At 33.2% G+C, this 21656-nt stretch overlaps 1 protein-coding gene across 1 annotated transcript in view; it reads left to right on the top strand.

Moving 5' to 3' along the window:
- The window catches only part of LOC145324504 (ATP-binding cassette sub-family C member Sur-like), a 31997-nt gene that overhangs the window by 1161 nt on the left and 9180 nt on the right, over positions 1-21656 (top strand). The window contains exons 2-13 of the mRNA XM_080167088.1: positions 340-389; positions 1300-1362; positions 2354-2431; positions 4794-4869; positions 6755-6801; positions 7432-7468; positions 9763-9825; positions 11810-11921; positions 13422-13542; positions 13787-13826; positions 14797-14873; positions 16293-16322. Of these exons, the coding sequence (XP_080023214.1) occupies positions 340-389; positions 1300-1362; positions 2354-2431; positions 4794-4869; positions 6755-6801; positions 7432-7468; positions 9763-9825; positions 11810-11921; positions 13422-13542; positions 13787-13826; positions 14797-14873; positions 16293-16322 (794 nt within the window). The remainder of the gene's footprint in view (positions 1-339; positions 390-1299; positions 1363-2353; positions 2432-4793; positions 4870-6754; positions 6802-7431; positions 7469-9762; positions 9826-11809; positions 11922-13421; positions 13543-13786; positions 13827-14796; positions 14874-16292; positions 16323-21656) is intronic.

Raw genomic sequence — 21656 nt, 5'->3', positions numbered from 1 at the left:
AGTTTTGTTTCTTAACGTTAAAGGTATTCTACAGCCAAACTTAATAGGATTTTGAAACACTTATTTAATCCATTTATTTACATTTTATTGACTTGATCACTGGATCAGGGGTTTAAAAGATGTTTAATATTGCTTTTTTCATGTCTTTGGCTGAATCTTTATTTTCTTTGAATATATCAATTTATGAAACTTTTTTTTATCATGTTAACTAAACTATATCATTGTCAGTTGATATTTTTTTGTGTGAAAGCCTGAAACGACTTTACTTCCAACAACAAAATTATCTATTCCAAGACAATATCTTTTTCTTTTTTTTGCAAATACTTTTAAAAATTGTAGAAAGTTGGAGTTACTGTACAAGGAGAACAACAAGATGAAAATGAAGCCAGGTAAAAATATGAATATAAAATTTGGATGCAATGATTATATGTGCAGAAGTATGGACAGACAGGCATAGTTTAGAAGATTAAAAATAATAGGTAGAAGAGTGATACATCAATAAGATATAGTATATATACATGAAGATAAATAGAGATTTTAAATAGTATATTTGGTATCAGTCAGTATTTCTTTCAAACTTATTAACAACTGCCATTCATAATGGTCTATCTATACTTTTTAAAGTGGGGACAACCTCCCTTCCCCTAAGGAAATTATCCTCTTATCATTTTTTTCTTTACTATTTTTTAACTCCCTAAATATTCAATTGGCAATGATCATAAAGGCTTAGGGAGAATTTTCTAACAGCTATATTAAAAGAATTATGTATTTACATTATTTTTCCTTCGCCTAAATTTAAGTATGTACAATTACATAGCTCTCTCATTAAGTTCTTTGTATGAACTTTCAAACAATTTACAGAACTTTTCCAAGGATATAAAGGAATAAGACAATGGCTGATAAATTGGTGACATCCCCTATGTTGATACACAAAATTACCCATTCTGAAGATTAACATTACTGGTTGAAACGTTAGAACACTCAACTTAATTAAACAACCAATGAAAATTCACTAAAGTCCCCAAAGTTGTTATGCCAACGAATAAGAAAACTTTATTATAAAACTTTAGAGATTAGTGTAATTAATAGCCCATTGTCTTCTCTATCTCTCTGAAACTTTCAACAGAACTTCAAGTACAAACCTTTTTTAATTTCTTAGAATAAACTTTTTGGAACTTGTTTTAAAAATTAACTTGAATTGATATTATGTATGTTTAATATGTAGTAATTATAGAGTTTAAAAACATAAAAAATGTTTTATAACTTGTACATAAAATTGTATAATAAAATATTGTTTAGGGATTCCTATCTTCAATTAGGAACAATTCTAAACATAGTGGCTGAAGATACACAAAATATCAGGTAAATAACATATCAAGTTTCCATCAACGTTTTATTTTTATTTTGGAGGAGTGGGGGTCGGGAGCGGTAAAACATATAGATAGATGGGTTAATTAACCTCGGAAATTTATCCTACTTTTGTCACAAATCTTCTTTGCAACTACTGGAAATAATCGTCCTTATTTTGTGAAAATTTATTGTTAATTAGATAATTAAAGAATCCAAGTTTTAAAATAAAACTTTAGATATATATAAATCTTTTTTATTCCAGCAAACTTAAATCGAATTAGCATTCAAATGAGAGAGAAATAAATAGGACTATAAAGTTCATAAATTTAGCACGGTAATTTAAACAGTTTTAAATTATAAGATATTATTGATGTTGTCATTTAGATAACAATTAATTAAACAGAAATGTTTAGATATTATGTGTCAGAATCAGCGAACAAGTTAAGGGGCAATGTGGACAAACCCCAAACTGTCCCAGTTTTGAGCAAGACGATTCCAGTTACGTCATATACGTTTCGGGAAAAAAAGGGAAGGGGGGAAGAAAATCTCTTCAAAAGAGATGGGAGAAAAGGGAAGAGATTTCCCCCCCTTCCCTTTTTATATGACGTTACAGAAATCGTCTTGCTCAAAACTGGGACAGTTTGGGGTTCGTCGGCAATATGTAGTACTATCAACGATTCAACATACTGAACTAACAACAGACGTCTGATTTTTATACATTTTACTTTAGTCATAGAGAGCTTTGATTTTAAAGCAACTTTTAAAGCAACAAGTACAAATTTGCAATATCAAAGTAAAACAATTTCTAAAAAGTGGTGTATGTTAGTATTTCAGTAATAGTTTACCTTATACTTTAGGTCATTATAGTCCCAATAACTTTATGATTTGAATGTAAAACAAACATAACACAGCATCTTTATCCATATGTCGCAAATATATCCATTTCGTGCGATTAAGAAAAATATAATAAAGAGAACAAAATAATAACATAATAAATATTTAGAGAGATGTTTTGGAATCTTCACTTGGTGTGGTCCATCCCTTTGAAAGTGTGCATTGTCATACTTCTCGTTTATTCAAGGCAAGTAGTTCAGAATTATCTATTTTGATAGAAGAACGATATCTTTTCTTTAAAACCCTATATTTACAAAAATTACACTTGAAAAAGTTCTTTGTTTCATTGTAATTTTTAACCATATACATACATGAAAACAAAAGTGAAATTGTACACACTACAGAAGTTTTGAAGAAATTTTCTTTTGATTAATTCAGAATTTAGAAATTCTGAAAACAAGATGTATTCTTTGTTAAAACTTCGGGTATAGTCCTTTCCACGACATCCCTCCATAAGGAGCGATTCTTCGTATTTTTAAAATGGCTTTTTATAGGTTATTTTAGGTTAGGTTAGGTTATATTGTGTTAGGTGATTGCCCCACAGGGTTAGGTAATTGGCCCCGCAGGGTTAGAGCCCCCCGCAGGGGCTAGAAATAGGAGAAAAGCTACTGTGAAAAATACGAAGAATCGCTCCTTATGGAGGGATGTCGTGGAAAGGACTATACCCAAAACTTCTTTTGATAAAACATAAAGAAATAAGGCTTAAAAATACCTGAGTTAACTTTTCCTAGGACATTACTGGACTTACCTAGCGGAAATTATGCGTAAAAAATAAAGTCTAGAATAAAAAGTTAATTCTGAAAGATTAATTTTAAAAAGTTAACTTTTTAATTTGCTTAATCTTTTCCAAATTTCTCTAAGAAACAAGATTATATCAATACTTAAATGTTTTTGGTATTTTTATACCAGTAAGATAATCTCTAACTTGGTGAACTATTCTTCTCTGGAGATTCAACTTTATTTAAATTTTAAGTATTCAGGATTATTTTTTGTTTTTTCTTTTTAGGTTTCCATAAGCAATTTCTTAATGTATGTTTATGATAAAAATGTACATAAAATGAAATAATTTGACATATACATCATAAATTAGTAATTTACTTTAGGTAATTGAAAAAAAAATTGTTCATTTCATATATGCTAAGACTAAACATTTGGACAGTAGGCAAAAATAAACAAAATAAACTCCACCCATGTAGTTTAGTACAAAATTATAACCCAATAATTTCCTATATATATTTTTTTATCTCCCGAGACTTTTGGGTTATTACATTGCTATAATTTTACATGACATACTGTCCTTCTAGCCTAACTAAGATATAATATAATTATATTTATGTAATATGAAAACATATAATTTGTAATAGCAATCTTAATATTATTATTATGTATTAGAAAAGTTATAATTTGATAAATAATTTATTCATGATAATATTACTTTGTTTACAAATTAGACAACGATTTTTTGTTATTATACATAAAACAAATATTCTATTTTAATTATCTCAGAATAATTAAAAGATAAAACAAAAAAATAACAATGATGACAACATCCATAAGTACCGAAGCACAAAAATATATTAGATTTGCAAAGAGAAAAAATGAATTATGGAGCGAATGTTCAGTGGTCAAAGAAAGAAAGAAAAATAAGTAAAACAATAGAAATAGAGGAATGATAGAAAATCCTGAAAAAATGGTCGACGGACCAACAGACATAATAGTTATATATTGCAATGCTCTTTGGGTAGAAGTATTTCCACAAAAACAAGGATAACAACATTTATAAAAACGAAGCTCAGAATCGGTAAGACAAACGAACATTAATACTTGTAGAGTGCCAGAATTGAATAAGCAGAATACTAATGGATAAGTTCTAACAAAATTGTAATTAAATTTGTTGCAAAACTTCTTAAATATATGATACTGTTCAAGCACATACTTACATTTTAGGAATTGACCATAGAGATTCTTTGCTTATAACATTGTACCTTGTTGAAAAAGGAATAAGTATTCCAAAAATAAGATGATTAGGGTAATTATAACATACATAACATAAAAAAGTAAAAAATCAGCTATGCTTCCTAAATTGTACCTAATTGTTATAGCAATCATCATGCTAAGTTTGAAATCATAGGACAATTCTAACTTGTTTAAATTCATGAAAATAGCTAACTGTCCTGGACGGACCTACCCTTGTTATAGATATGTTACTCTATCTAGCAGCCGAGAAAATACACTTTCCCGTGGAATTACGGTCGACGGATGAAAGGTCAGATAAAGTACATTATAGAGTAGCACGGCTACTATAATTTTTCTGATTAATTAAAGGTTATAAATGCAAGCTTATCATTTTTAGAGAGTTAGTGATTTTAAAAAAGATAAATATGTGATGCCATTGTCAATCTTCAGAGGGCTCTATTAACATGGAAAATAAAGTTCATGTGGTATTGACTAATGTTGGTTATAATGTCGACAAAATATTAATAAAATAAGAACTTATAACGACAAATCATCAAATAACTTTAATTTGATATAAGAAATATTTATTTTAGGTTGGGACAAAGTGCTGCCCTTGGAGCATTTATTGGAACTGCCGTTACCATACCTATACAATTTATTGTGGGAAAGGTCAGTCATTTTTATAGCAACAAATCTACTCTAAAATTCATTGTATCTGTACGTGTTGTGCAGAAGGGGGTGAAGGGGTATGTATTAAGAAAAGTTACATTACATTTTTAACTCTCTCAAGGTTTTATATCCCCACAACGAATAGCTACCCAAAAATATATTGCAACTATTATGATTTAGTTAAACCAATGTAACTATACCTGTTCGATTCAGTTTAGAGATAGAAAGTTTCTTTATCATAGTGAGCATTTTCTATTTTTAAATTTATTGTATCTCAAACAAGTTACTGAAGTTAAGACACCTTTTTCAATAATCTTTTAAAAGCAATAAAACTCTTCAAAGATATAATCTAATAGCCTTCATTTTAATATAAAATAAAGTCATTCAACAAAGAAGGAAAACGAATGTTGAATGTTCAGTTTTGATTTAATCCTTCTTCCCAGTGAGTAAACCATAATTCCTTCCCCCGACTTATTTTTAAGACTGTTTTTACCTTTTTCAAACAATTCAAATAAAACTTTAAAATGCTTCATCCTTCAATCAATGGTATAGAAAAAGTTTGGCTATCCGTTTGTCACTCATTTAAAAGTTGATGTATCTCAGCTGATTTTCATAGGGCTTGCATCCTTCTTTTGGAAGTCTGTACAAGGAAAGGTAGAATTTTTTTTCATTTTAAAAAGGAATAAGTTTCCATAAAAAGTAATCTTTTTTTTAAAGTTTTTCTAAACATATCTGACAGTCACCTAATTTAACCCCCCAAATACATTTTTTCTTTAATATAATTATTGTTTACGATCCATTTTCTTATGATGTGAAATTTCCCAAGTTTGTTGTGTACATACTGAACTAATCTTTTTTCACCAAAATTGATTGCAACCTTCTTAATACATTTTCAATACTTCTTCAACTGCCAAGAAGAGAGAGGATAACTATGATAAACTTAATCTTTAACTTTCCACCCCTAGAAAAGGCAGAATTTTTTAATAATATTTTTTTTAGCAAAGGAGGATATCTATAATACAAAGTAGAACGATGTCTGTCTGTCCGTCTGTCCGTCTGTCCGTCTGTCCGTCTGTCCTCTGTCTGTCTGTCCCTTAAGATCTCGGTAACCACTGAACCGATCGGATTCTACTCTTCAGGGTATCTACCTATTGGTCCTGTGGTGGTTTTAAGCTATTTTCTAGGGGGTGGGACACCCCCAACCCCCCCAAAAACCAAAAAATCCCCCCCCTATTTTTATTTATTTATTTTTTTTTTTGAAGGAGATTTCCATGGAGATTTTCGCCATATTTTTTTTTATCACCTCTTGGGGCAAAGCCCCTAGAGGCTAGGGGCGAAGCCGCTAGTTAATGTATATAATACTAATGCCTACTCCCCTAGAAGCCTCTAGTGGCACTTTAAAATAGTTATAACCCTTTCCGCGACCTATGAGAAGCTATCCTCTTAATGAGAACCCGATCGGTTCAGCGGTTAGCGAGATCCCTCGGTACAGACAAACATACACACACACAGACAGACACAAAAAAACACACATTCTGTTACTTTAATATAAGGATAATTGCCAAACTATATTTACTGACGTTGGTAAGTAAAACAAAAAGGGTAAAGGATAAGGCATAACTAAAACAAATACAGACCGACATACACTGTTCACATTTAGAGAAGCATCGCAAATTTAATGCGTTTTGCCCTAATTTTGAATAGTATACAATAGATGTTTTGTTTGAAAAGAAGAAAAAGTTTTAGATAATTGTTTAAAACAAATAAAAACCATTTCTTTCGTCTCAAATGTTAAACTTCTACGGAAAATGAATCTAATTCTTTGCTAACCTAAAATTGAATTGTTTTAGAAGTATATATTTTCTACAATTGTTGTCATATGTAGGTTATGTCTGGAAATAATAAACAAATCCTTCAAGCTGAAGATTTAAGGTAAGTCTTATTTTAAATAAATTATGTTTTTTAACTTTTGCCAAAAAGCGTATTTTTAGTTTTATAATAAGCAGTTCTAAACCAATGCTCAAGAGCCTGCCATTTAATTTTTAAATAGTGGTTGATAAAAAAAGCTGCGCTGCTGTTCTATAGATTGGTTGATGAATAATTTTCTTAAAAGCGAATTATTATTGCTGCGACTGTCGAGCCCTAATTAAAAAAATAATATGGTTTCGGTTACTTTATTTCTAAATTTATTTAATTTTTTTGTGTACTGAAATTATGTTTAATGTTTAAATAATCATATTCTGATAAAGATTTATGGAATTGGTTTCAACACTCAAAGTTTGTCGTATAACGTTTCATTTCCCTAACTCTAATGGGATAATAACTTTGTTTAATAAATATATTTTGTTGATGTATAAAAATGCATTTTTAGATATTTATGACCTCCTTCTTACTTTAACCTTTGATCATTTTTTACTTTTAAGGACCATATTGAATACATCTACTCTGTAAATTAGTCTTATATTAATAGTTGATAAAAGATTAACTATACATCTATTCGCTTTATGTTCTGCTTTCATCCTGGTTTATAACAAATTCTTGTTAATCAAATTATCTATTTAGATTGAAAATAAGTGCTGAATCTCTGTATTCCATGAAGGTAATATTTTTATATCTCTTTAACCCTTAGTGGGGTCACACATACACTTTCGGGTTTAAACCACAAAAACTACTTGAGGGTTAGTCTCATTTTGTGGTTTCTTTAGCTTGGCTAGGTTATGTTAGTGTGGTACTTGGACCTTGGTACCCTCGCTTTGTCAGAGTTCCGTGTGGATAGGGATTTGCTTTATTATATCTTAGCCTCCTTCAAATGAATTAAGCAATGAGGGGAGGGGGTGAAGTGTGGTTCCTTTTTCAGTTAGAAGGTTTATACTTATCATATACATTTCAATTAATTCAGAAAAAGTTTGAAATAATTGAGAGTGTATTCTGAATAGTTATAGAACTCAATTTATGTTCTTAAATGTTTGGGTTTACTTATTTTGTAAAATAATTAAGTTATATTTGTTTATTTGTAGCAAGACTATTCTATGAGTAACTCCTTTAGATATGAAGGGGGGGGGGGGTCTAGATATACCCCTATATTAAAGTAACAGGATACTGTCTGTTTGTCTGTCGTACCAAAGGATCTCGCTTACAGCTGAACCGATCGGATTCTCTTTTGCAGGTCCCGAGAAGGTTTATATTTATTTTGGGGGATGGTACCACGATCCTCCCCAGATAAATCGCCAAAAATAAAAAGAATACGCAGCCCTGGCAATTAGCTAAAAAGTTTTTAGTTTAAACATAACTAAAATCATTTAGCGGCTGATTTTAACATAGATTGAAAAGAAACAAGGATGACAACATCCATAAAAGCGAAGCACTGTAACGGTAGGACAAACGGACATTAACATTTTTATAGTGTCATAACTGAATAATCAGAATATAAATGTATAAGAATCGAACCAAAATTGTAAGTAAATTTGTTGAAAAACTGCTTGATACAGGATAATCTTTATGGACATACTTACATTTTTAGTACTTGATTATAGAGTTGCTTCGCTTATAACATAATACTTTGTAGTCCCAGGAATTAATATACCAAAAATCAGATCAATCGAATGATTTGATCACATGAAAATTAATTTGTTGTTAAAAAAGTAAGAAAATGGACATGTTTAAAATGGACGTACGGATATTCTTGTAATGATTATAGAGTTGCTACGCTTTCTAAATCGTTCCTAGCTACTAAAGGAATCACCACGCAAAGTTTGAAATCGATAGGACAATTCTAACATGCCCTAATTAACGAAAAGCTATCCGTTACGTACGGACGGACTTAATCTAATTATAGAAAAGCTTCGCTTTTAACAATTTTATGTCAGATATAGTTTCCTTTTTGAAATATTTTAGAGAAATTTTTGTCTGGTATTATTTTCAGAGAATCAATTATTTTTCATAATACTTTTAATGCATTTTAATTAAAAATACTTAAAAATATTGGAGCAAGTCTAACATACTAGGGAAGGTCTCCTACTACATTAGAGTATGCCCGTTCGTCAATAACAGAGAAGTTATTATTATTATTAATTTAGACATGTTAAAAAAAAATTGGTAACTTTACAATAATAACCAGAAAGTCTATATTCACTTAAAACATGATGATTGTTTTATCTTTTCTTTTTGATTATATTTCACATGGTACTTTTTTTGTAACGATTCCTATGACGATTAGACAATTTGTAAGGCGATACATTGTTTCAATTAATTCAATTTTAATCATTGGGGTAGTATATTTATTTATCGGTCATTGTCTTATCCCTTTAGATCAATGCAAACTTCGACTGTTAGTTCAGCACCGTTTGGCCACTTTTGAAACTATTAAAATACACCCTCCTCCGTATTTCATACTTGATACAAAATCTTTAATGTTCTAAACTTTAAAGTGTGTGTGGTTCAATTAAAAGATTTTCAAGTTTTTATAGAAATTCTCCTACACAATAAAAGTACATTATTTCATAATCGTTAATATAGAGAATTTCAATAATTTTTCTAGATCTGTTACTCAATTTAATTTAGAAGAAACTCTCAATTTTTAATTCGCCCACCACTTCCAGTATATTAAGATCCCTATGAGGGTGTAGAAGGTTTATCCTCTTTTGGGTGTATTTATTCCCCTCACATCCCCCTCAGAAACATACCCTTTGTTTTAATAGTAGAGTTTCATAATTAAGACATGTCTTTAGGACCTTTGCAAAAAAAGAAAAAAATTATTAATAAGTAGAAATAAATTGCATACATAATAGGCTAGACACACATATAAAGACTATGGTAATAAAACTAGCAACAAAAGAGTAGGTGTATTAAATTTGAAAACTAATTTTGAATTTTAATTTTAAAGTTTTTTTCTAGAGTATCAAGCTTGGATGTTTGGAGGATATTTTTCTCAAGAAGATCAATGATGAAAGAAATAAGGTGAGGATGTTAGATAGAAAAGATATGTTACTCCTATCACCTTATAACTTTAGCTCTTGTAGTTGGGAAAGTTTTTAATTCTAGTTTTAGCCTTAATTTTGCTAAAGATAAAGTCTTTAGAAGTCAGGCGCGTGATAACAACAGTAAGACAAATTGGGGAATGTCTTGACGCCACTAAAATCTATGCATAGTTAGGTTTTCTAATTAGATAGCAGTGTACCCGTACTCTATTTATTCAGAGCTGAATCTTTAAATAATTTAGTGGTGAGCCGGATCAGGGTGCGCCAGAGGTGTTGCCAGATTGCTGGCGACACTCAATAAAATATCGATCCGCGCCGGTTCAACTTTATAACTGAAGCCGGGTCAGTACAGTATTTTATATAAATTAAATATATATTTTATTTTAAAAATAATTACAAAAATGTTTTCACGATAGTTTTGCAATAAAATATTAAAACTAATTGAAAAAAATACTAATTAATGAAATACGGCTTACCCCGATCCGGCGCGGTGGCTACAACAAATGAGTGTAACTGGTGCCCCAGAGGTGCGCCACTTGGTGGGCTGAATCGCCAATGCCATTTAGAAGTAAACATTCTCTCCAAAACAATAGATACATTTTTACTATGCTTTATATACATAAATATTTTGCGGTTATGCTCTACTCATTGTTTATATTTAAAAATATCCCTAAAGAATGGAAGTAAATGTCAAATAAAATTTTACTTAGTCAACCTTAAGTTAAATTGTTAAAATGGAATCTTTCAAGTTCAGTTTAGATCAAATATTGAGATTGTTCGAAAATAATACTGAAAATGTAGGCATTAGCAATTATTTACAATCCCATAATAGCAGAACTAGTAGATATTCTTGAAATCTTTGAGCATTAGCGGATGTAAATTCTTATTATATCCCTGAATACTAATTTTAACCTTTCATAAACCGAAATTATAATTTCTATCTTTAACTACACTTGTACAGTCTATTTTTTTAACCAATTATTTTAATATACTCTAGGGTAATTTTATGTATCCCCATTGGAGATTAATTTATCATCTATTTTCTTGTTTTTAAAAACCCTGTGAAACTTAGTCTCTAAAGATTCTTTAACTATTTTCTTATCATTAATATGCTAAATTTTTCTGCTCTTTCTTACCTTTCAAACGTCATTTGTAAAAGAAGGATTTAATCTAAATTAATTCATTTAACTAAAAGACATAATTTAAGTTTATTTAAATTACCTTTATGAAATTTATTTTATATAAAAATGTTTCTTTTGTGAATTCTAGGATTTAATTAATTTGATGAAATAAAATAATTATACAACAAAAACATATTTCCTGAAAAAAAAATTAACAAGGATGACAACATTTATAAGTAGCAAAACCCCTAATACGAAACAGTCGTAGAAAAAAGGTGGACAATATAAGTTGTATATACAGGAGATTTAAAAAGATTTCCTCATATAGAAATTAGTGGAAAAATAAATCCCATTGTCATGGGCAAAGTAAGTCATTGGTTAGTTTTACTAGAAATTTTAGATTGCTGTCTTTAATAACAGCCAAGAAAAGCCCATTCCTTTCAGCTTTAGAACATATGATTATATAATTATGTTATGCCTGTGCAAGTGCAATAGCCTATTCTATGTAAATCATGTATTACATGAATTCAACAACTTTTTTGTACACTAAAGATCAAAAATAAATTTTTGTCTTTATAAAATAAAATACTTCAAAACTCTTTAATTTTGCATAATCATATTTCTTAATATGAAAATTTCTCACTTATTTCGAACTGATAATTTTCTCTCATTAATTTCAAATTGGGATTTGGAAATTCATCATATTTTTTATGTACAGTAAGAATTTTTCTTATTTTTTAACAGAGGCTTCAGGTAGTTTTTATCTTTGAATTCAAAAATTTTTGATATTTAGATATCGTATTTTTAATTTAAAAATAATCATACTTTCTATTTCTTTTCAAGGAACTGGGTTATCTGAAACGAGATTCATATTACTGGTCTATCATGGCGTTTCTAGCTAGCAGTGCTACACTTGTAGTTACAACTGTAACTATTATTATTTATACTAGTACAGGTAATATTCATATTTCTAGCCTGTAGTGCTACTCTAGTAGTTACAATTATCATTATTATACTAGTACAGGTAATATTTATATTTCTAGCTAGTAGTGCTACTCTAGTAGTTACAACTGTAACTATTATTATTTATACTAGTACAGGTAATATTTATATTTCTAGCTATTAGTGCTACTCTCGTAGTTACAACTATATTATTATTATACTAGTACAGGTAATATTTATATTTCTAGCTAGTAGTGCTACTCTAGTAGTTACAACTGTAACTATTATTATTTATACTAGTACAGGTAATATTTATATTTCTAGCTAGTAGTGCTACTCTAGTAGTTACAACTGTAACTATTATTATTTATACTAGTACAGGTAATATTTATATTTCTAGCTAGTAGTGCTACTCTAGTAGTTACAACTGTAACTATTATTATTTATACTAGTACAGGTAATATTTATATTTCTAGCTAGTAGTGCTACTCTAGTAGTTACAACTATATCATTATTATACTAGTACAGGTAATATTTATATTTCTAGCTATTAGTGCTACTCTAGTAGTTACAACTGTAACTATTATTATTTATACTAGTACAGGTAATATTTATATTTCTAGCTAGTAGTGCTACTCTAGTAGTTACAACTATATCATTATTATACTAGTACAGATAATATTTATATTTCTAGCGAGTAGTGCTACTCTAGTAGTTACAACTATATCATTATTATACTAGTACAGGTAATATTTATATTTCTAGCTAGTAGTGCTACTCTAGTAGTTACAACTGTAACTATTATTATTTATACTAGTACAGGTAATATTTATATTTCTAGCTAGTAGTGCTACTCTAGTAGTTACAACTATATCATTATTATACTAGTACAGGTAATATTTATATTTCTAGCGAGTAGTGCTACTCTAGTAGTTACAACTATATCATTATTATACTAGTACAGGTAATATTTATATTTCTAGCTAGCAGTGCTACTCCAGTAGTTACTACCAGTACAGGTAATATTTATATTTCTAGCTAGCAATGCTACTCTAGTAGTTACTACCAGTACAGGTAATATTTATATTTCTAGCTAGCAATGCTACTCTAGTAGTTACTACCAGTACAGGTAATATTTATATTTCTAGCTAGCAATGCTACTCTAGTAGTTACTACCAGTACAGGTAATATTTATATTTCTAGCTAGCAGTGCTACTCTAGTAGTTACTACTAGTACAGGTAATATTTATATTTTTAGCTAGCAATGCTACTCTAGTAGTTACTACCAGTACAGGTAATATTTATATTTCTAGCTAGCAGTGCTACTCTAGTAGTTACTACTAGTACAGGTAATATTTATATTTCTAGCTAGCAATGCTACTCTAGTAAGTACAATTATTATTTTTTTTAAAAATAAATAAAATTATGTGAAATATAGAGTGTGCTCATTGCCAATAATAACTATAATAATTTTGATTTTGAATTATAGTATAATAATAGTCATTTTATTTAGAAAAGGAAGGATTCTCAGCAGCAGATATATTTTGTGCCCTGGCTCTATTCAATCAACTGGCTGTTTGTCTGTCTGTTTTTCCCATCACTATTCCAGTTTTTATCAAAGGTGTTGTTAGCAGGTTAGAATCAAATTTTATTTTCATTTTGTTGATTAAATATTATGCTTTAGTCAAACTTATAATTATTACTTTTAAAAAGATATAAGTTTTTCATTAATTAAATATTGTTCTAAAATTAATTTATTTTCTGTTGTGATAATGAATAGCCTTTGATTTTAAACATAAAAAAATCTATTTTGTTTAAATTTATAAAAAAATTGAAAACATTAATTCTTTTAAATGAAATTATAAAAATGTGTTTTAGGAGCAGAATTAGAGCTTTTCTAAATAAAGAGGAATCAAAGGTGAGTAAAAGAATTCCTAGATTTTCTATATAGATTTTATAAGTGTTCTGAAACAAGTACGATTATGTGCAATAGTCCCAATTCAATAATCATGTAAATTGATCAGTGATGTAAGAAAATGAGATTTCATTTAGGGGAAAAAAAGTATAGAGTATAGACCCTGTCAAAATAGTGGCAATATGTAATTATAGTGTCAATATATTAGCGTTGTGATGTGTCGACATTATCAAAATGATATTTATGTCGACTATATAGCTTGATAAAAGTGTGACATAATATCGACATATTGACTATAACAACATACGCCATTTTTAAATTCAGGGGATTCAATTAATATATTCTCTACATCTATAATACAAAGTAGAACGATGTCTGTCTGTCCGTCTGTCCGTCCCTTAAGATCTCGGTAACCACTGAACCGATCGGATTCTACTCTTCAGAGTATATACCTATTGGTCCTGTGCATGGTTTTAAGCTATTTTCTTGGGGGGTGGGACACCCCAAACCCCCCAAAAAAACAAAAAAAATCCCCCCTCTCATTTAAAAAAAAAAAAATTGCTGAAGATTTCCTTGGTCCTTTTACGAATTTCACCTTAATTTTATTTTTAAATCACCTTTTGGTGCAAAGCCCCTAGAGGCTAGGGGCGAAGCCGCTAGTGTATATATAAAGCATTAGTTTAAAGGGAGGATAATTCATTCAAAACATAAATTTTTATCACCCTTAAATTATTTTATTTTATACCAAAAGCCTATTTACTGTTTGGACTTAGTAAAGCAGCTTATAGTGCCTATAAAAAATGACGTCATATAATACAAATGACCAAAGATAGGCCAATTTTACTATTGGTCAATTAAAATGTATACTGGCCTATCATTGGTCATTTGTATTGTAAGACGCCAATATTTTGTAGTCAATATAAGCTTTTTCGCTTTAATTGTCTTGATAACCAACTCTTATTCCCCCCTATAGGAAACTGAAGTAGCTCTGGACTCAAGTATCCAGGCTTTAGAAGATGAAAAATTAAATGAAGATCTTGAAACACAGGAAAATAAAAGCTTAAAAGATAACATAGATAAATTATTTTCGATAACTTTGTTTGACAATCCTTTTCTATAAAGTAATATGTTGTGTTTGTGAGCGTTTATGGCTTGAACGAGCTCGTAAAGGGCTAAACCAAAAGTTACAAAATTATCAGAAAAGTTTAGAAATGTCCCAAAAAAGATTTTAAATCCTCCCCCTCAAAACAAACTTTTTTTTACTTTCAGCACGTTTCCTCACCACCCCGTAACGTCAAGTTTACAAACTTTAAGACCTGCTCTGCACATTGTTTACCTTTACGGGCGGACGGACATACCCCAGTTTGTAGAATAGTAGGACTACTGTACTAACATGAAAATATTGTGAACATCTCAAAAATAAGTTAATTAAATATTAAAGTTATTTTCTGAGTGGATATTAAGGTAAGGTTAAGGAAGGAAATTAAAAAATTTATTATTAAAAATCTTTAATTTTTTATTTGTGTATCTTTATATACCTAATCAAATTATTAACTTTTATTATCTTTGTCATGTTAATTTTTTTAAATAGATGTGAATACATTACCAAAATGAACGCAAAAAAATCAGTTTTTTTATTCTACCATTCATCCCTTTTCATTTTTTTCATTAAAAAAGGTTTTTAGGTTAAAGAGAACATAAGAAATCTTATATGTATGTATATTAGTGCAGCTTTTCTATAACCTGGAATCATTTTGTTTAAAAATATAGTGGTATATGAGAGCTATTATATGGCATCTAATAAATCTAGTCATAAATAAGGGGAGCAATGTCCCTTTTTCAGTCCAAACACTCAGAGTATTTAGAAAAGTAATATCCAACAAACAAACAACCCTTTGATTGCACGACCCTTGTCTGAATACGCTACCCGACCATTGTAGGAGTTGTGCCTGTTTAAAGGCCAATGTACTTCCCCTACTCTTACTATTGATGTCATGCACCTGATCGCATCAGCAGGTACCCTTTTTACATCTCTAGCTTTTTGCTGTGCTACTTATGGAAAACATGTTTAAACTTATCTAGAATTTTAAACTCTGAATAGAACAACTAATTTCAATTAAAAATGATTCTATGGAAGTCTAAACAACGCAATTTCTGGACAGGATAAAAAAACCAGAGAGAATGGGGGAAATAAACTGTAGATTATACTGCAAACAGTTTATAACCTCTTTCTTTTATGCGTTAGCATAAAACTTCTTTATGTTGTACAATATACAAAGTAATTGTATCCATACTTTTCAACCAATAATTTTCTTTTTCTACATTATTTGTAGTTCTCTTTATTATAATTGGGCAGTATTTTTGTAAAGATATGCCGATTCTAACTAATCCGGTTGGTGAGTAAGCTGTCTATATTTTTGTCCTTTGCATGTCCTATCTGCTTCACAAGCTTTTATTTGGTAATCAGGATGGAAAAGAAGTTCAAAATCACACAAACAGGTATTTTATAAATAATTTTGTTAATGAGTACTTTATACTATTATTATACTAATTAGGGAGGTAGGAATATTGACCAAAAATTACAATGGCACCCAAAGTTTCTAAAACATGTTTTCTAATAGTTTTTTTTTAAAAACATTGGGTACTCTTATCACACTTTGTGATCAGTAGTCAATAAGTCTACCGTAAGAATTAGGCTCCCGCCGGGTTTACAACTCTGGTGTGTTCAATTATAATTGAACCATATAAGTATAACAAAACTTTGTTTCTAAATATATTTGGTGAAAAAATGCAATATTACTTTTCTTGAAAAGTTCTACAACTTTTTTGTTTCTTTTCTTATTTATTTGTTTCGAGTATATGATAACAAGGATAGAAAATTCCATGATAAAAATATGAAGGTCTCTATTTTCATTAATAGGACATAATCATATTATTTACTTTAATTTGATTTAAACAATTTAGTTAAACATACCTTTTAAATCAGAGAGGTAGGGTTATACTGATAATTAAAGTTTTTATAAACAAAATAAGTTTTCTCATTAGTTGGAAATTCCACTAAAAGTTAATTGGTTGGTTTAAGCTTTTAGTCCCAAACTTTTCAACCAATAACTTAGTCTAGATAAGGGTTAATTCTGTTTTTAATTATTAAAGATGTACATTGATTTATTGTCAAACATCTTATCCCTTAAAATCCCTGCATATAAACAGATTATTGAGAATGATTGTTTCTATAAAATCTCCTTCTGTTTGTCATTCGAATATAAATTTATTCTAAGATTATCAAAAATATAATTTACCTGTAGCAGATCGGACGTAATAGATAGCTTTTTAAAAACTATTAAAGCCCGCCTCGAGCGGTGTGGCGGCACTTCACGTTGGAATGGTAACGTTGTGGCTGAAGCGATCCAAGAGCGAAGCAACTCGTTCCCTTCGTTTGTACGTCTCCGCTAAGTTAAATAACGAATACTACACGCAAGTACCCACAGGGGATTTTATATGTTTCTGGATAATTAATTGCAGCTAGGATTAGCTGCCCACAAATTGGAGTTGATACTCTACTAACAACTGTTTGTGCGGAACTGATGTATTTTCAATAGACAAGTATAGTTTACACAAAATTAATGAATACATATTATATCAATATACATATAGGAAAATTACAGAGAGTATTGAAGTATTGAGGGGGCGTTTCTGATCATACAGGGATGGCAAGGGATACACGTAGGTCTGCGTAGGATATATCAGCAGGCCGGAGTGTATGTTGAGTTTCCCGTTTAGTCACGTTCAGTTGTGCATGGAAAATCTCCGTGATGCATTGAGGATGCCAAATCCCTGGATAACTGGAGCTCTCTTCTACAAAAGTACATAAGTTAAATATCGCCTAAAACCTACACGCGTAGATGATAGAAAGGTCAAATATACATATAAATGCGGAGCATTATATGTATATCGATTTCTTGGAAAAAATATGGCCTCATATGAGATATCACAAGATTATCAAGATTTTAACAGAATATAATAAGTACAAATGTTTCATAATTAAAACTCGAGATCCGTCATTTGTGGGCTTAAAAATTCAAATAAAAGAAAAATCAATAGAGAAAAATTAACGCTTTAAAATGGTACTAATTTCATAAAAATCTGTCCACTCGTTTAGGATCACGAAAATGCCATTCTGCTTATTTTACAAGTATCTCAAGTAAGACCCACTACATTTTCTCCCCTTTTTATCTGGCGAACAGACGTGCCAGATAACATAACGCTCAAATTGGCAAAGACAATAGACTGGTCGGCCAATATTACCTATTGCGATGTCATGGTATTAAGGTTGATAGCCTAGATGTTTTAGTCGCAGTGTTGTATGATGGCAAGGATGCAGGATCTAACATGATGGGCTGTATCTCTGTCATCTGGATCTTCGGGGTTGATGTCGTTGGTAATAGCGACGTTGTCTCTGCGGTTGTCGTAGGTTCTCGCCTCTCAGGTCTGGTGTCGGCCTTCTTCTTTCTCATAAGCTTCTGGTAGGAATGCTTGTTATAAAGGTAAAGGTGAGCAATTAAGGCGATGGCGGCTCCAGGTCCTACACGTAGAAATGTGAGGATAATGCATATCAGATCAGTAATAAATTTTAGCCCTAGGATGACCAGGCATGCGAATGCCATTAGGTCGCCATATTCATGGAGCCAGCTCTTGACGCTGCTCCACAAATCAAGTTTGCGTTCCATGTCCGGCACTAGGTTCTCAAGGGTATACAGGGGTAGGTTGTTGGTGGAAAGCTGGTTACAATTTCCATCTCCGATGCAGAGTCCGTAGGTGATCTCCTTCAGGCTTGCCTCGGTGTAGGAAGGGAAGGTGAGGGTGTGTAACCATTCAGCTCTCTCTCTTTCCGTGTAGATTCCTCCATGGCTGAAATCCGTCCAGTTAACTAGAGGGGTGTCGATGGTCATTTCCATGGGGGCCTGAGTCTTGATGATGGCGGGAGTCAGCTGAATCCAGCCTTCTTTAGACTTGACAGTTAGGGGGAAAGTGGCTGAACACGTTATCCTTGTAGAATGCAACTTATAATGTTTAGTTGCAGCATCTGCATAACCATCAGGATCCAAAGGTATATCTTGATAGCAATTGATGTCGTCTTTGATCTTCTGAGTCCTCTTGGTGCACTGGAAGGTCATCAACAGGTCTCCCTTCAAGAGTCCGTAAGTCTGCTCGTGTAGCAGCACTGGTTGGTCTGACTTTCCATGGTAATGGGTTTCGCATATGGTCTTCCGTAGTGTTACATCTAGTTGGCTGAAGGTCTGGCGCATACTGTAGGCTAAATAATTTAAATGTACTGCAGCTTGAAGATTTACATCTATTTGTCCGGGGTCGATGGTGGCGAGTCTGCTGAGTTCGCTGGTCTTGCCCAGGTAGATGCCGTCGTGGTCCGTGGTGATGACATTAAAGGGGCAATGCATTAATTTCATTGCGCCTGTAGTGTTGAGTAAAACTTGCTGCTGGTGGTCCACTAGGTAGGTGTCCATGGTGGTGAGGGGGTTGATGGTGTTGACCATTTGTAGAGTGCAGGAACTGTCGTTGATATTCCAGACGAATGTCGCGGCGCCAGTGATGCACTCCCCTTTATGATATGGACATGGTAGAGATAGATGATCCGTTTCACTCTCTACCTTGTTGTTGCTAACCAGAAAAGTTTCTTCTTTAAGGAGAATCTGGTACTCAGCTAACTTCAGGGTGTTGTAGTGGATGGTGTCGCCCATGCGGATGGTCTGCCCAATGCAGGTGATCTTGTCGTCTTCCATCTTCAGGGATCCGGCCAGGGTTGCCGAAACGTAGGTTGGGCGGTTAAGTTTCACTTTGATAGGGTCACCGTAGCCAGAAATTTGATATTCCTGCACTAGTGACATGCGGCGGCAATTTTCTGCAGTAATTTCTTCGTGCCTCATAGTTTGGGGTACCTGTTGTAACTTGAGGTGGCCCCAAACTCCGCACTTGAAGTGGTACAAGGATACCCTCACTTCGCAGGAGTATCCGTGTACCTTCGTCAGTGTTGGCCTCTGTAGGATTGTGTAGCGCTCCTTCACTGGAACTTCTTGTGTAGGTTCCTCTGCTCTGCATATTGTTTCCTTGTTGAATTTCTTGATGGTGGAAGGGTTTGTGCAATCTACTATATCTATGGAATATGCCTTACTGGTTGGTGCTACCGAAGCCGTTAGCACCGCGATCAGTGGTAGGAAGATTATCGACATGATAAAATTCCACCTCGCGAGTCTCTAGGATCACCGCTTGACACACTCGTTGATTCTTGTTGAACTCCACTGCTTCGGTACTCAAGTTCCAGAAGACTGCTTGTATCTCGCCGGTGTAGTCGCTGTCCACTAATCCTGCCAGTAAAATTACTCCCTCCCGTTCTATGCTTGAACGGCCAAAGAGTTTCAGAAAATATCCGGGGGGTACACGGGTGTGTAGCTTGAGAGGGACGCAAGTCTGTTGCCCAGGGGGAAGGATTGTGTGGGCGGGGCAGTATATGTCATGGCCCGCACTCTCTTTCGTACCCTTGTACGGCAGCTTTGCTCCGCGTTTGACGGGGATTCTGATTGTCCGCGCAAGTGTAGCCACTGCAGGCGGGTCCATATCCTCGTCCGAGCTATCTAGCACCTCTTTGCTCTCTTCCACTTGCTGTTGCCAAAGTGTCCCACTCCTCTGCTTCTTTCCTCCGGATTTAACCCTCTCCCCTTTTTCGGGTGAGTCCGTGGACGGCTCTTCATTGTCGCTCAGAGCGCGCTTCTCTACCCGGGGTGCGGAAGGGTATGTGTACGTAGCTCGCTCGCGCTCTCTATCTCGGCGCGGTGTCTGCGGGGGCGAGCTTCTTCTCGGGCTTCTCTCTCTATCGGGGGTTCGCTTGGCATCTCTCCGTTGAGTGCCCGAACCGGACGGTTCGCAAGATTGATCTCTCTCTCTCCCTCTCCTCTCACTCTGTTCTCTGCGCGGTGTGCGCTGCATCGTTGGTGATCTGGGCGGTGGTGTATCCGGTAGGGGAAGGTTGAGGGGGTCAATGTTGGGCGGTGGTGGTGGTGCTCCTCCCGGTCTATTGGGGGGTCCTCCCTCATCATCGCTGTCCTCCCCATTTGAGAAATCAACTCTTGGATTAGGCGGCTTCGCCTGCCTTTCTGGATTCAAGGGAATTTGCTCCCCTGCCTCATCTCCGTCTTCTTCAAATGGTTCTGGGGGAGAAGTTGGGTCTCCATCTGTCATTGCTGGGGGGTAATATGGTTTTAACCGACCAACATGCACAACCAAGTCCTCCTTTTCTCCCGCTGGTATTGTCTGAATCTTGTATAAAACGTCGGCACACTTCTCGGTAATTAAGTATGGTCCACTCCAATGTTTGGTCATCTTCTTCTTTGCTTTACCATGGTTGGGTGCCAAATAGAAAACTTTGTCGCCTACTCGAAATTCGCGACTGCCGTGATACTGCAAAGCATTTCTTCGAATGGTGCTTGCTTGACTCTTCGCCATGGCTTCATACATGGTCGTATATCTGTCCAATAAATTTCTCACGGCTGTGGGAATATCCTTGTCATCGTCAGGGTTGGGTAACCGCAAAATCAAATCCGCGGGTAGAGTAGCCTCTCTACCCTGGAAGGCAAGAAAGGGGGTCACGCCGGTGCTGCTGTGGATCCTCGTGTTGTACGCCAGGACAACTCCAGGTAAGTACTCTGGCCATAGAGTCTCCCGTCCTTGGATCACGGTTCTCAGCGTCTCTTCCATGGTCCGGTGCCACCTCTCTATAAGGTTGCTCTGGGGGTTCGCCACGGGGCCTAGCTCGTGCTTAAC

The sequence above is a fragment of the Acartia tonsa genome, chromosome 7 (assembly GCF_053477335.1).
Source record: "Acartia tonsa isolate MP-2025a chromosome 7, ASM5347733v1, whole genome shotgun sequence".
Taxonomy (NCBI): domain Eukaryota; kingdom Metazoa; phylum Arthropoda; class Copepoda; order Calanoida; family Acartiidae; genus Acartia; species Acartia tonsa.
Note: the sequence above shows the minus strand (reverse complement) of the source record. Positions and strands in the feature narration are given on the sequence as shown.